Source organism: Balaenoptera acutorostrata, chromosome 13 (genome assembly GCF_949987535.1).
Source record: "Balaenoptera acutorostrata chromosome 13, mBalAcu1.1, whole genome shotgun sequence".
Classification (NCBI taxonomy): domain Eukaryota; kingdom Metazoa; phylum Chordata; class Mammalia; order Artiodactyla; family Balaenopteridae; genus Balaenoptera; species Balaenoptera acutorostrata.
The window spans coordinates 85,189,584-85,205,654 of NC_080076.1; the positions used below are offsets into that span (position 1 = coordinate 85,189,584).

Here is a 16,071-nt window from a genome sequence, read left to right on the forward strand (position 1 = left end):
CCCTAAGAGCTCCAGAGTGCTGGACCATTGGGACAACCAAAGCATCCCACCTGTGGGCTGAGGGCAAGGGCAGGTAATCCCCAGGTGCTGCTGGGACTGAGGTGAGGGAATAAAGAGGCAGTAAAGTCCTCTGGGCCAATATCAGTCTTTGGTGCCTTGCAACTTTGACCTCATTAAAAATAAAAGGTGGGGGCTTCCCTGGTGGCGCAGTGGTTGAGAATCTGCCTGCCAATGCAGGGGACACGGGTTCGAGCCCTGGTCTGGGAAGATCCCACATGCCGCGGAGCAGCTGGGCCCGTGAGCCACAATTACTGAGCCTGCGTGTCTGGAGCCTGTGCTCCGCAACAAGAGAGGCCGTGATAGAGGCCCGCGCACCGCGATGAAGAGTGGCCCCCGCTTACCGCAACTGGAGAAAGCCCTCGCACAGAAACGAAGACCCAACACAGCCATAAATAAATAAATAAATAATTCTTTTAAAAAATGGGTAAACAATTTTAAAAAACAAAACAAAACAAAAAGATACTCTACATCCAAAGACAAAGGAGAAACCACAATGAGACGGTAGGAGGGGTGCAATCACAGTAAAATCAAATCCCTTAACTGCTGGGAGGGTGACTCACAGACTGGAGAACACTTATACCACAGAAGTCCACCCACTGGAGTGAAGGTTCTGAGCCCCACATCAGGCTTCCCAACCTGGGGGTCCGGCAACGGGAGGAGGAATTCCTAGAGAATCAGACTTTGAAGCCTAGTGGGAATTGATTGCAGGACTTTGACAGGACTGGAGGAAACAGAGACTCCACTCTTGGAGGGCACACACAAAGTAGTGTGCACATCAGGACCCAGGGGAAGGAGCAGTGACCCCAGGGGAGACTGAACCAGACCTACCTGCTAGTGTTGGAGGGTCTCCTGCAGAGGTGGGGGTGGCTACGGCTCACCGTGGGGACAAGGACACTGGCAGCAGAAGTTCTGGGAAGTACTCCTCGGTGTGAGCCCTCCCAGAGTCTGCCATTAGCCCCACCAAAGAGCCCAGGTAGGCCCCAGTGTTGGGTTGCCTCAGGCCAAACAACCAACAGGGAGGGAACCCAGCCCTACCCATCAACAGTAAAGCAGATTAAAGTTTTACTGAGCTCTGCCCACCAGAGCAACAGTCAGCTCTACCCACCACCAGTCCCTCCCATTAGGAAACTTACACAAGCCTCTTAGATAGCCTCATCCACCAGAGGGCAGACAGCAGAAGCAAGAAGAACTACAATCCTGCAGCCTGTGGAACAAAAACCACATTCACAGAAAGACAAGATGAAAAGGCAGAGGGCTACGTACCAGATGAAGGAACAAGATAAAACCCCAGAAAAACAACTAAATGAAGTGGACATAGGCAACCTTCCAGAAAAAGAATTCAGAATAATGATAGTGAAGATGATCCAGGACCTCAGAAAAAGAATGGAGGCAAAGATCGAGAAGATGCAAGAAATGTTTAACAAAGACCTAGAAGAATTAAAGAACAAACAAACAGAGACGAACAATACAATAACCAAAATGAAAACTACACTAGAAGGAATCAATAGCAGAATAACTGAGGCAGAAGAACGGATAAGTGACCTGGAAGACAGAATGGTGGAATTCACTGCTGTGGAACAGAATAAAGAAAAAAGAATGAAAAGAAATGAAGACAGCCTAAGAGACCTCTGGGACAACATTAAATGCAACAACATTTGCATTATAGGGGTCCCAGAAGGAGAAGAAAGAGAGAAAGGACCAGAGAAAATATTTGAAGAGATTATAATTGAAAAGTTCCCTAACACGGGAAAGGAAATAGCCACCCAAGTCCAGGAAGCGCAGAGAGTCCCATACAGGATAAACCCAAGGAGAAACACGCTGAGACACATAGTAATCAAATTGGCAAAAATTAAAGACAAAGAAAAATTATTGAAAGCAGCAAGGGAAAAACGACAAATAACATACAAGGGAACTCCCATAAGGTTAACAGGTGATTTCTCAGCAGAAACTCTACAAGCCAGAAGGGAGTGGCATGATATACTTAAAGTGATGAAAGGGAAGAACCTACAACCAAGATTACTCTACCCAGCAAGGACCTCATTCAGATTCGATGGAGACATCAAAAGCTTTACAGACAAGCAAAAGCTAAGAGAATTCAGCACCACCAAACCAGCTCTACAACAAATACTAAAGGAACTTCTCTAAGTGGGAAACACAAGAGAAGAAAAGGACCTACAAAAACAAACCCAAAACAATTAAGAAAATGGTAATAAGAACATACATATTGGGGCTTCCCTGGTGGCGCAGTGGTTAAGAGTCTGCCTGCCAATGCAGGGGACACAGGTTCGATCCCTGGCCCGGGAGGATCCCACATGCTGTGGAGCAACTGAGCCCGTGTGCCACAACTGCTGAGCCGGAGCTCTGGAGCCCGCAAGCCACAACTACTGAGCCCATGTGCCACAACTACTGAAGCCTGCGTGCCTAGAGCCTGTGCTCCGCAACAAGGGAAGCCACGACAATGAGAAGCCTCCACTCGCCACACCTAGAGAAGGCCCGCGCTCAGCAATGAAGACCCAACACAGCCATAAATAAATAAATAAATAAATAAATTTATATTAAAAAAAAAAGAACATACATATCGATAACTACCTTAAATGTGAATGGATTAAATGCTCCAACCAAAAGACACAGGCTTGCTGAATGGATACAAAAACAAGACCCATATATATGCTGTCTACAAGAGATCCACTTCAGACCTAGGGACACATACAGACTGAAAGTGAGGGGATGGAAACAGATATTCCATGCAAATGGAAATCAAAAGAAAGCTGCAGTAGCAATCCTCATATCAGATAAAATAGACTTTAAAATAAAGAATGTTACAAGAGACAAGGAAGGACACTACATAATGATCAAGGGATCAATCCAAGAAGAAGATAGAACAATTATAAATATATATGCACCCAACATAGGAACACCTCAATACACAAGGCAACTGCTAACAGCTATAAAAGAGGAAATTGACAGTAACACAATAATAGTGGGGGACTTTAACACCTCACTTACACCAATGGACAGATCATCCAAACAGAAAATGAATAAGGAAACACAAGCTTTAAATGACACAATAGACCAGATAGGTTTAATTGATATTTATAGGACATTCCATCCAAAAACAGCAGATTACACTTTCTTCTCAAGTGCGCACGGAACATTCTCCAGGATAGATCACATCTTGGGTCACAAATCAAGCCTCAGTAAATTTAAGAAAACTGAAATCATATCAAGCATCTTTTCTGACCACAACGCTATGAGATTAGAAATGAATTACAGGGGAAAAAAAGTAAAAAACACAGACACATGGAGGCTAAACAATACGTTACTAAATAACCAAGAGATCACTGAAGAAATCAAAGAAGAAATCAAAAAATACCTAGAGACAAATGACAATGAAAACACGACGACCCAAAACCTATGGGATGCAGCAAAAGCAGTTGTAAGAGGGAAGTTTATAGCTATACAAGCCTACCTCAAGAAACAAGAAATATCTCAAATAAAAAATCTAACGTTACACGTAAAGGAACTAGAGAAAGAAGAGCAAACCAAACCCAAAGTTAGCAGAAGGAAAGAAATCATAAATATCAGAGCAGAAATAAATGAAATAGAAACAAAGAAAACAATAGCAAAGATCAATAAAACTAAAAGCTGGTTCTTTGAGAAGATAAACAAAATTGATAAACCATCAGCCAGACTCATCAAGAAAAAGAGGGAGAGGACTCAAATCAATAAAATTAGAAATGAAAAAGGAGCAGTTACAACAGACACCACAGAAATACAAAGCATCCTAAGAGACTACTACAAGCAACTCTATGCCAATAAAATGGAGAACCGGGAAGAAATGAACAAATTCTTAGAAAGGGATAACCTTCTAAGACTGAACCAGGAAGAAATAGAAAATATGAACAGACCAGTCACAAGTAATGAAATTGAAACTGTGATTAAAAATCTTCCAACAAACTAAAGTCCAGGACCAGATGGCTTCACAGGTGAATTCTATCAAACATTTAGAGAAGAGCTAACACCCATCCTTCTCAAACTCTTCCAAAAAATTGCAGAGGAAGGAACACTCCCAAACTCATTCTATGAGGCCACCATCACCCTGATACCAAAACCAGACAAAGACACTACAAAAAAAGAAAATTACAGACCAATATCACTGATGAATATAGATGCAAAAATCCTCAACAAAATACTAGCAAACAGAATCCAACAACACATTAAAAGGATCATACACCATGATCAAGTGGGATTTATCCCAGGGATGCAAGGATTCTTCAATATACGCAAATCAATCCATGTGATACACCATATTAACAAATTGAAGAATAAAAACCATATGATCATCTCAATAGATGCAGAAAAAGCTTTTGACAAAATTCAACACCCATTTATGATAAAAACTCTCCAGAAAGTGGGCATAGAGGGAACCTACCTCAACATAATAAAGGCCATATATGACAAACCCACAGCAAACATCATTCTCAATGGTGGAAAACTGAAAGCATTTCCTCTAAGATCAGGAAGAAGACAAGGATGTCCACTCTCACCACTATTATTCAACATAGTCTTGGAAGTCCTAGCCACGGCAATCAGAGAAGAAAAAGAAATAAAAGGAATACAAATTGGAAAAGAAGAAGTAAAACTGTCACAGTTTGCAGATGACATGATACTATACATAGAGAATCCTAAAAATGCCACCAGAAAACTACTAGAGCTAATCAATGAATTTGGTAAAGTTGCAGGATACAAAATTAATGCACAGAAATCTCTTGCATTCCTATACACTAATGATGAAAAATCTGAAAGAGAAATTATGGAAACACTCCCATTTACCATTGCAACAAAAAGAATAAAATACCTTGGAATAAACCTACCTAGGGAGACAAAAGACCTGTATGCAGAAAACTATAAGATAAGACACTGATGAAAGAAATGAAAGATGATACCAACAGATGGAGAGATATACCATGTTCTTGGATTGGAAGAATCAATATTGTGAAAGTGACTATACTACCCAAAGCAATCTACAGATTCAATGCAATCCCTATCAAATTACCAATGGCATTTTTTACGGAACTAGAACAAATCATCTTAAAATTTGTATGGAGATACAAAAGACCCCGAATAGCCAAAGCAGTCTTGAGGGAAAAAAACGGAGCTGGAGGAATCAGACTCCCTGACTTCAGACTATTCTACAAAGCTACAGTAATCAAGACAATATGGTACTGGCACAAAAACAGAAACATAGATCAATGGAACAAGATAGAAAGCCCAGAGATAAACCCACGCACCTATGGTCAACTAATCTATGACAAAGGAGGCAAAGATACACAATGGAGAAAAGACAGTCTCTTCAATAAGTGGTGCTGGGAAAACTGGACAGCTACATGTAAAAGAATGAAATTAGAACACTCCCTAACACCATACACAAAAATAAATTCAAAATGGATTTGAGACCTAAATGTAAGACCGGACACTATAAAACTCTTAGAGGAAAACATAGGAAGAACACTCTTTGACATAAATCACAGCAAGATCTTTTTTGATCCACCTCCTAGAGTACTGGAAATAAAAACAAAAATAAACAAATGGGACCTAATGAAACTTAAAAGCTTTTGCACAGCAAAGGAAACCATAAACAAGATGAAAAGACAACCCTCAGAATGGGAGAAAATATTTGCAAACGAATCAACGGACAAAGGATTAATCTCCAAAATATATAAACAGCTCATGCAGCTCAATATTAAAGAAACAAACAACCCAATCCAAAAATGGGCAGAAGACCTAAATAGACATTTCTCCAAAGAAGACATACAGATGGCCAAGAAGCACGTGAAAAGCTGCTCAACATCACTAATTATTAGAGAAATACAAATCAAAACTACAATGAGGTATCACCTCATACCAGTTAGAATGGACATCATCAGAAAATCTACAAACAACAAATGCTGGAGAGGGTGTGGAGAAAAGGGAACCCTCTTGCACTTGATACAGCCACTATGGAGAACAGTATGGAGGTTCTTTAAAAAACTAAAAATAGAATTATCATATGATCCAGCAATCCCACTACTGGGCATATACCCAGAGAAAACCATAATTCAAAAAGACACATGCACCCCAATGTTCATTGCAGCACTATTTACAAAAGCCAGGTCATGGAAGCAACCTAAATGCCCATCGACAGACGAATGGATAAAGAAGTTGTGGTACATATATACAATGGAATATTACTCAGCCATAAAAAGAAACGAAATTGAGTCATTTGTTGAGACGTGGATGGATCTAGAGACTGTCATACAGAGTGAAGTCAGAAAGAGAAAAACAAATATCGTATATTAACGCATGTATGTGGAACCTAGAAAAATGGTACAGATGAACCGGTTTGCAGGGCAGAAGTTGAGACACAGATGTAGAGAACAAACGTATGGACACCAAGGGGGGAAAACCCTGGGGGGGTGGGGATGGTGGTGTGCTGAATTGGGCGATTGGGATTGACATGTATACAGTGATGTGTATAAAATTGATGACTAATAAGAACCTGCTGTATAAAAAATAATAATTAAAAAAGAAAAAAAGGAATGAAGTTCTGACACATGCTACATCATAGATGAACCTTGAAAACATTACGCTGAGTGAAAGAAACCAGACACAAAGGCCATATACTATATGATTCCATTTATATGAAATGTCCAGAATATGCAAATCTATAGAAACTGACAGTAGATTCGTGCTGGCTGGGGAACGGGGGAGTTGGGTGGTGAGAGGTAAGGGTACAGGGTTTCTTCTTGGGCTAATGGAAATGTTCTAAAACTGATTGTGGTGATGGTCGCACAACTTTGTGAATATATTAAAAACTATTGAATTATACACTCTAAATGGGTATGTGATTTATAGCTCAATAAAGCTGCTTTTAAAACTTAGAAATGGCTGCCTGGAGCTCCCAGCTGATAATGAGGTGGTGAGCTGGGCTCAGTGGGCAGAGTACTGGGACTGCTGTCCTGCCACAGGCACGGGGTGGGGGGCAAGTGGCAGCAGGGGTGCAAGTATTTGTCACCTCAGTCTTACGGGGACAAAAATTCTCATCTGTCCTGGGAGGTGCTGGGACTACTGAGCTGGGTATGTGTTTGGAGGAGGCTGGCTGACTGGTGAGAAGGTCTGGATCCTCCCCAGAGGCAGGGGACTCTCACACTCATTTGCAACAGGCTGGAAGGGGACTTATTTTCTAGGTCTTAACCCATCAGAGAAGAAAGGGTGGATGCTGGAGAGCCCCAGGGGGGAGCCCCCGAGCGCAGCATGCCCGATCTAGGCTCTGACCGCTGAACCAGAGCAGGGGCTGCCTTGGCTGTGACACAGCTTCAATGCCATTGACGTGCACTGAGCATACGTGGGTGCCCGACTAGGTCTAAGACCTGGGTGAGTTCACAGGCATTCCAGGTGGAGCGCCATGCACCCGCAGCCCCAGCCCGCATGCACAGCCCGCCGTCGGATCCAAGCCCCTGGATGCCCCTCGTTTTCTTCCTGGGTCCGGAGGCCCAAGGTGAGCCTGGGCACAGCAGCCTGGGCTGGAAGGAACGTCCGCCTGGGTGGGGATGCCCCGTGCTCTGCAGCTGCCCCCGCCCCCAGGCCCTGGCAGAGGCTAAGGCACAGGCAGGCAGGCGTTACCTTGGGCTCAGACAGGGGCTCACACTCCCTGGTTGTTTTTTTGCTGGAATCGCCAGAGGGGAGGGAAAAGGGAAGTGAGAAGGGACACTTGGGATCCACGGGATTCCTGTCCCCCACCCCAGAGACACTCAGACCCCGAACACCAGCTTCACGGAGCTGTTGCCAGGGCAATCAGGAGCAGGACACCTCTCCGCCATGAGACATGGGGTCCCATGAGCGAGACTGGCCTTGCTCACCCATCACAGGGACAAAATCCCACCGTCCAGCATGCATGCTTTGGGATCAAACAGCCTTTCTGATTGTCAACCACTCCCCCACCCTCGTTAAAGTGCAAGTCCCCCTGAGAAAGGTCAAACTTCCCTGTGGATTAGCTGTCAGCAAAGGAGGCGGGCTGAGTCCAGGGTGGGGCAAAACCAAAGCCAGCGGCTGCTCGGGTCTCCCCAGTGTGCCCAGTGGGGCTGGTCTGAGTCTTTCTGGACACGGCCGCTGCAGGGCTGGGCCCACACAGAGTCGGCTGGGCGGGGCTGCCCTGCGTTCAGCCTCCAGCTCCCCACCCGAGAGGAAGGCAGGTGGACACTCACATGAGGTTTCCAGGCGCTGACAGCGAGCGCTCCTCCCGCCGGCTGCCCTCAAACGGGTTCCCGAAGGAGCGTTTTCGTATCATGGTCTTCACCAGGATCTGGAGGAAAGAAGAGGAGGCTCAGCCACCTGGGGGAGATTCCAGGCAACATCCTCCCTCGTGCCACTCAACGAGTCCCGTCTACCTCTTCCTTTCTCCCCACACCCCACCCCCCGCCGCCTGCCAGCTCCCAGGGCTTGTGGCTGATGGCAGGCCTTTGAGAGACACCCACCAGGGATACAGCAGCCAAAGCCATCACCAAGTCTCACTGGCCTGCTCCTCAAATCTCCACGGCTCCCTGGCTGCCAACAAGATAAGGTCTGAACTCCTCAGTCTGACATTCAAGGCCTGGCATAAGCTAGTCTTGGCCTACTCAACTGCCAGGGGACCCTGTGCTCCAGGAGAGCTGGCCTGTACTGTCTGTCCAGTACCCCTGGTACCATCTGTCTCATCTGAGCCATCACTGGACATGCCCTCCTGGCCCATCAACCTGTCTCATCTTGAAGGCCAGGCCTTTATTTTTGGTGAACGCCATCTACAACCAACCCAACAAGTAACCAACTATTGCTTCCCAGGTATAATCCTGGGAGGAGGATGGGAGTCACTGCACTTTTAACTGAAATGTAATTCACCCAGCATAAAATTCTCCATTTTAAAGTGTACAATTCAACGGTTTTTAGCATATTCACATCACCACTGTCTAATTTCAGAACATTTACATCATCCCGAAAAGAAACCCAGTACCCATTAGCAGTCAGTCCCCATTCCTCCTCCCCACCAGCCCCTGGCAACCACCAATCCACTTTCTGTCTCTATGGTTTGTCTATTCTCATTTCATATAAATGGAATCATTCAGTACGTGGCCTTTGGGGTCTGGCTTCTTTCACTCAGCATAATGTTTTCAAGGTCCATCCACGCTGCAGCACGAATCATTGCTCTATTCCTTTTTATGGCCTGGTAATAATCCTTTGTGTGTATATGCCACATTTTGTTTATGCATTCATCCTTTGGACTGTTTCCACTTCGGGGCTATTGTGACTAATGCTGCTATGAACAATTTGTGTACAAGTTTTTGTGTGGACACTTTCCACACAAAATGTTTTCGTTTCTCTTGGGTGTACACCTAGGAGTGGAATTCTTGGATCATTTGGTAACTCTAAGTTTAACATTTTTAGGAGCTGCCAGACTGTTTTCTACAGTGGCTACACGGTTTTTTACAGTCCCACTAGCAATACAAAATGGTACCAGTTTCTCAGGGGGCTGCATTTTAGCTGAGGATGAGGAACATCTGTCCCAGTCTAAGGAGCTGAGGAAACATCCCAGGACACTGAGGGTGGCCAGTCCGCAGGCTGGTGTGGTGTGATGGCAAGAGAGGTCAGAGGTCCCGAAAGTCCTTTTAAGTCTGAGAGGCACTGGGAGCTGGCATGTCCACTGTCGTGAGTGGGAACGCTTTGGTGTCCCCCACCCCGTCCACCCTAAGACAGGCTGGGTCCGCAGCTTGGCTGGGAAACACCTGCCAGAGGAGGGGGTCTTGGGGGAAAAGGTAACATCCCTCCATCACGTCCCTCAGCCACTGCTCAGCTTCCCTCCTCCGTCTTCCAGTCTTCCCTTCAGCCCATCCTTTCTGAAACCCAGATCTGATTCCCTTCCTCCCTGACTTGGTATCTCTCACCCATAGGAGTTTGGAACTTATCCTGTTACCAGCCAGGGAGTCATGGAAGGTTCACGGTGATGCTTTTGGCTGCTGTATTTCATGAAGGAATTTTCAAGGAAGTGGCCTCAACACCCTGTAAGGCTCTGGCCTCCTTCCAAGCAGAGCATGACGCCTCTTCAAGCTGTTTCATGTACTGACTGGGCTTGGGGATTTTTTTTTTTTAAGGGTTTGCTGCTAAAAAGGAAAAAAAAAAGTGTTTAAAAAAACCACTAAAAAAAAAAAAAAAACCACTAAAAGGTGGAAACACCCAAATGTCCATCAACTGATGAATGGATAAACAAAATGTGCTCTAGCCGTACAATGGAATACTTTTCAGCCCTAAAAAGGAATGACTGGCTACAATGTGGATGAACCTTGAAAACATGATGCTGAGTGAAAGAAACCAAACACAAAAAATCACATACTGTATGATTCCATTTATATGAAATGTCCAGAACAGGCAAATCTATAGAGACAGAAAACAGACTAATGGATGCCAGGGGCTGGGGGGAGGGGAGAACAGAGAGTGAGCGCTACCGGGGACGGGGTTTCTTTTGGGATGATGAAAATGTTTCAGAACTACAGAGGTGATGGTTGCACAATATTGTAAATGTACTAAATGCCACTGTATTGTTCACTTTAAGTGGTTAATTTTATGTTACATAAATTCTACCTCAATTTAAAAAAAAAGAAAAGAAAGAAAAGAGAAACACTGAGCTAGAGAATGAAGGCCGTGCCCCTTGGCAAGCACTCAAGGTCCCTCCCTTGCCAAGGCCCGAGCTCTGTGGTTCCTGGAACACACGGGCCTGTTTCCTCTGAGCCTTTGCAGGCACCATTCCCCCCGGTGAGACTGGCCTTCCCAGTCCTCAGGACCCAGCGAGAGGGGCTCCTACCCTGTGGAGCCTCCCACTCCAGCTCCTCTCCCCGCTGGCCTGTCACCGTGTGACGGCACAAGAGGGTGATTCTTTCTTTCCAGATCCATCTTCCTTATGAGGCCGGGAGCCCCATGAGAGCTGGCACTGTCCCTTGCTCACCTCTGTAAGCCCGTGCCCGGCACACCCTGGGTGCCAGGAGGGGGCCTGGACCTCCCCACTCCAGCCCCTCCTCTCAGACAGCTGCTGAAGCCCTCACTCCCTCCCTGCCCCCCACAGTCCATTCTCCACGTGGGCCTTCCCAAGGCCAATACTGATCGTGCCGCTCTCCTGAATCAAACCTCTTGGGACCAAGATTTAAACCTCTGCTGTGGCCTCAGAACTTGTGTGGTCTGGCCCCACCTCCCATCCAGCCTCATGCCACCCTTCCTTCTTTGCCCTGCTTCAGCCACCCTGGCTTTCTTGAGGTTTCTCACGGACATGATCCCACCAGAGGATCACTGTGTTCGCTGTTCCCTTTTCCAGGAATGCCCTTGCCCTTTACCCTCTCTTGGCCTGATTAACACCCCGCCATCCTCTCAGCGTGCATCTTCCAGGAGGCCTCCTCTAACCCATCACCTGGGCTGCATTCCCCTCTTAGGCGTACCCCTCGCAGCCCCTCTGTTACTTGCATAATTTATTTGTTGGTTCTTTGCCCAGCATCTGCAGGCGCCGTGTTGGTTGTATTCATCTCTGTATCCCCTGCTCCCAACACAGGCCTGGGGAAACCACTCAGTGTTCAAGAAGTGTTTCCTGAATAATCAATGCCTATTTCAGACCTCTAGGGTCAGACGCCTTCTCCCCAGAATATCCACAACCAGGAACAGAATAACCCAGGGTGGACGCTGGGAGCCCGAGGTCAGCTGCCTTCCCCACGGCAGGCTCAGGACGTGGGTGCAGCGGGTGGATGAGAAGGAGGGGGTGTGTGTGGGTGAGTGTTCAACAGCGAAGACCATGCAGAGGCCCCTGGTTGGGGAGGAGGAGGAAGACGTGAATGGATGCCCCACCCGGGGGCTCAGGTTTTGGAGGGAGAGAGAAAGTATGTGGGGAAGCAGAGGATGAGGTGCAAAGCTGGGAGCGAAGGAGCCAGCACTGGGGGCTCCTAGGGGGTGGTCACTCGAGGCTGGACACGGCAGAGCCTCCCCTCCCAGAGCCCAGGGCGCTGCCTGCCTGCTGGGGCTGGTGCTGGCCAAACACACCCGGGACTCCCGAGGTGGCCATGGTGGGGCAGCCCACCGGATTCTGCCCCTAGGACTGCGGCCTGGGCCCCAGGGCCCTGAGGGTCCTGGTCTCCCTCTTGGAGCCACACACCCTCTGGGCAGAGGCTTGGCAAGTGGGTGATTCCTTGAGTCTTCGAGGTTAGGCCTGGGGACTCCAATTCTAGCTCCTTCTTCCTGGGTCAGGACCCAAATGTAAGGCCATAAAAGGGGTCCCAGTGGCTCCTGAGCAAACGCCCACCCTCAGAAGTCAGGAAGAGCTTTCTGAGGCACGGGAAGTGGGGGCCCTGCCTCTAGCCCTGGCAGCTGCCCACAGGGCAGAGATGAGACGAGCTCAGTCATCTGCTCTGGGGACTGAAGACCCAGCCAGTGGGGAGCCCATCTTGGAGACCTTGGCTCCAGCTGCCATCCTGGGCACCTGCCCTGCTCCTTCCCCTCTTCCTGTTCCCCTGACACGCTCTGAAAGCAGGAATTCCAGAAGGGGCAGTACAATCCTTAGAGAGGGGCTATCCCTGTCTACAGTAACCTCGGACCTGGCTGTAGACAGAGCTCACACTAGAAGATGCAGGGGCCACCTGGCCTGATGTGTGACCAAGGCCCAGAGGCTGGTAGCTGTAGGTGAGGGGCAGACCCGGCCATCCCTTGACGTTCAGGCCCAACGTCTACCTCTTAGTCGCCCGCCCACGTCCCAGCTCATCCTCGCTGGCCTGCCACGGGCTCTCTGTCCCTGCTCTCAGGCAGTGGTTTGCCCCACCTTACCACAGTTGCCAGGCTGGGTATGTGTTTGACCGAATTCTCCACCTCCTCTTCTGTCACCTCGACCAGCGTGCAGTTCTCATCCTCCGATGGCAGCGGCTCCGCCCCGTGCCTCGTGACCCAGGGGTGCAGCTTCAACGAATGACAGGAGGGGTGAGGGGCGGGCACAACTGGCTCCCAGGAACCCTGCCTATGAGCGGAGCCAGGGAGGGGACGCGGGAGGGGAGAGGCAGTGGCCTGAGGTCAGGCATGCAAGAGAGCAGGCAAGCCAGGCAGAGGCTGGGGGGGTGAGCGAGGTGGGAGGAAATGTGAAACAGACAAAGGACAGAGAATGGGAGGGAGCGACGAGGCCAGAACGTGAGCCGGGCTGGATTCTCCATCTGGCCCCAGGTCTCGGCAGAAGCGCCTGGAATTCGCCATCTGCGTTGCACGGTTGTCTGAGGAGCACCCATCACTCCTCAGCAACTCTCCCTGATGCCTGGAAGGCTCAGCTCGGAGGCAGCATCCTCCCCATTTCACAGAACGGGAAACAGAGGCGTGGGGTGGCACAGGGAGAAGGACACGACCAGCAGAGGACCCAGGCAGAGGTCTGCCCCCCAACCACCTGCCCCTGGGGTCCAAGCCCTTATCTGTAACCTTCTGGGCTGCCCCCTCTTCAACTGCTAGTTAGCTGAGGTGCCTAGGAGTTCCCGAAGCAAATCTCTAGATTTCTTAAAGATCCATGTGTGGGCACGTGGCATTGGCAGGGTTGTAGGGGGTGGATAGGGATCTCTTCTAACAGTGCTTTCTGCAACAGAGTGGAATTCAGCAGGCCGGGGTCAGAGGTGGGGGGTCAAATTGCTCACTAACTTCCTCCCACCCCAACTGTACTTTCTCAAAGGGACAGGCAGGGTCTAAGAAAAGACCCCAGGATTTCAGCAGCCGCACGGTGGAGCACACAGAAACCTGGTCTGGTCCGGTCTAGGGAGGGTGGATGCCATCACCCCAAGCCGATTGGAGCGAGTGCTAGCTCCTCGGCTGGCTCCTCGGCTGGCACTTCCACAATCACAGTGAACACGAGTCCCAGATCCTCCCCCACAAGCCCCCAGCACCCCAGAGGCCCCAGGACATGGGAGGGCAGTGGTGCCAAGAAGGACGCAGTGCTGTAAACAGAGGGGCGTGGGGCCTGACCGAGGCAGGGTTGAGCCAGACAATTCCAAGCAGAGGACACAGGCTGAGCCTCCAGCACACGCCCCAAGGGGCAGCAGCGGCCCCCAGGTACCTTGATCTCAGGCACCACGATCCTCGACTCGGGGTTCTTGTCCAACATGCGGGTGATCAGGTCCTTCAAGTCCTCGGCTATGTCAGGCCTGGGGATGGGAGATACATCAGGGGTGGAGGACGTCACCAAGGGCTCGGAGAGGAAGGCGACTTGGGGTAGATGGACAATACTCACTGATCTGGAAATTCCAGGGCCTGACTCTTGATCTTACTGTGTAAACACATGATCCGCTCATCCATGAATGGGCACTGCGAAGACAGGTCAGGGACAGGGTGGCCGTCAATGGCTGGCACCTCTGTCCTGCAGGGGCAGGCAGCATTCCACATGGGTTGCAGCAGAGAAAGAAACAGCCCAGTGGCCCAATCCAGGGACAAAGCAGATCCCATTCCCCAAAGATCTAAAAGGACCAGGACTGTCTTTCCAGAAGGGCTGGAGCCTTCCTAACCACACTGGCTTTCCTCTGTAGCTGTGCTTTAACTTACCAACTTATACGAAAGCAAACACTCTTTTCACCCACCTGCCAGTTGAACAATAATAATAATACAAAGAACAATACAAAAGACAAAGCAGCAGCAGCTGTGATTTGTGAGGGCTTAGCCTGGACCAGGCCCTGTACTGAGGTTTCTCAGCACCAACGTTTCATTTGGCTGTTACCTCTGCCCGGAATGTTCTTCCCACCAACATCTGCGTGGCTTGTTTTCTCCCATCCTTCAGGTGTCTGATCAAAGCTCACCCGCTCAGGGGGGCCTTCCGGAGCTCCTGTCTAAAACAGACACCCCCTCCACCTCCATGTGATTTCTCATCATAGCACCTCCCCCTGACATTATATTACATATGTATTTGGGGACTTCCCTGGCGGTCCAGTGGTTAGGATTCCACGCTTCCACTGCAGGGGACACAGGTTCCCTGGTTGGGGAACTAAGATCCGCATATCACATGGTGCGGCCAAAAAAAAAAAAAAGAGAGAGGGTAGGAGGGAGGGAGATGCAAGAAGAAAGAGATATGGGGATATATGTATATGTATAGCTGATTCACTTTGCTATAAAGCAGAAACTAACACGCCATTGTAAAGCAATTATACTCCAATAAAGATGTCAAAAAAAAAAAAAGTATTTGTTCACTGTTTAACTCCTGCAGTGGAACATCAGCTCCAAGAGGACAGAGATTTTTGTCTATCTTGCTCACTGCTGACACCCAGTGCCCAGGAACATCCCTGGCACGAAGTAGGGGCTCAATAAATACCTGCTGAATTAATGAATGTTTGAATTATTTCTGTTGATCCTCTCAGAAGCCATAAAAAGTAGTAAATATTATTCTCATTTTACAGACGAGAAAAAAACAAGCTCAGAGAGGTGCCGTGTCCTGGGAAGCACAAAGCCTAGAGCGGGCTGACTCTGAAGCCCATTCATGCATCACCTCCTGGGTGACAAGTTGACGCTTTCGCTTGGTGGAGGGCCTGACCCAGGAGGAGCTCAGGGATAGTGCTGGAAAAAGAAACCTTTATGTGGGGTGCTCAGAACGTTGGAAGAGGTCACAGAAAGTGACCTGGTCCACTCCTGTCCAAGGAAAATGATTTCATTAAGAGCAGTAACGAGATAAGAGTTTGGATTGTGCAAGTGTATCAATTTGACAGAGCTCATTAAATAGTACACTTAAGATCTGCATGTTCCATGATACGTAAATTTTACCCCAAAAGAAAAAAATGAAAACCACCAATAGTGAGCTCTAGCTAATGACTGCACTCTGAAGCATATGTAAGGAGGTACAATTCTTAACAACTTGGCTATATGATTGAAAATTTTCTCATCAAATGTTGGGTGGGGGGAGGAGATTATAAACTCCTTTACTTCCTCATGGGACTAGTTTCTTTTTTTTTTTTTTTAAATTTTTAT

At 48.1% G+C, this 16,071-nt stretch overlaps 1 protein-coding gene across 6 annotated transcripts in view; it reads right to left on the reverse strand.

The window, feature by feature from the left end:
* Positions 1-16,071, reverse strand: part of CAMKK2 (calcium/calmodulin dependent protein kinase kinase 2) — a 56,475-nt gene that overhangs the window by 4,230 nt on the left and 36,174 nt on the right. For 5 of the 6 annotated variants that reach the window (XM_007189532.3, XM_057526559.1, XM_007189535.2 and 2 more), the window contains 5 exons: positions 14,354-14,427; positions 14,180-14,267; positions 12,922-13,050; positions 8,304-8,401; positions 7,723-7,765 (listed from right to left, as the gene is read on the reverse strand). In XM_007189532.3, coding sequence (XP_007189594.3) covers positions 7,723-7,765; positions 8,304-8,401; positions 12,922-13,050; positions 14,180-14,267; positions 14,354-14,427 — 432 coding nt within the window. The remainder of the gene's footprint in view (positions 1-7,722; positions 7,766-8,303; positions 8,402-12,921; positions 13,051-14,179; positions 14,268-14,353; positions 14,428-16,071) is intronic. The other variant, XM_007189537.3, reaches the window with a different exon arrangement.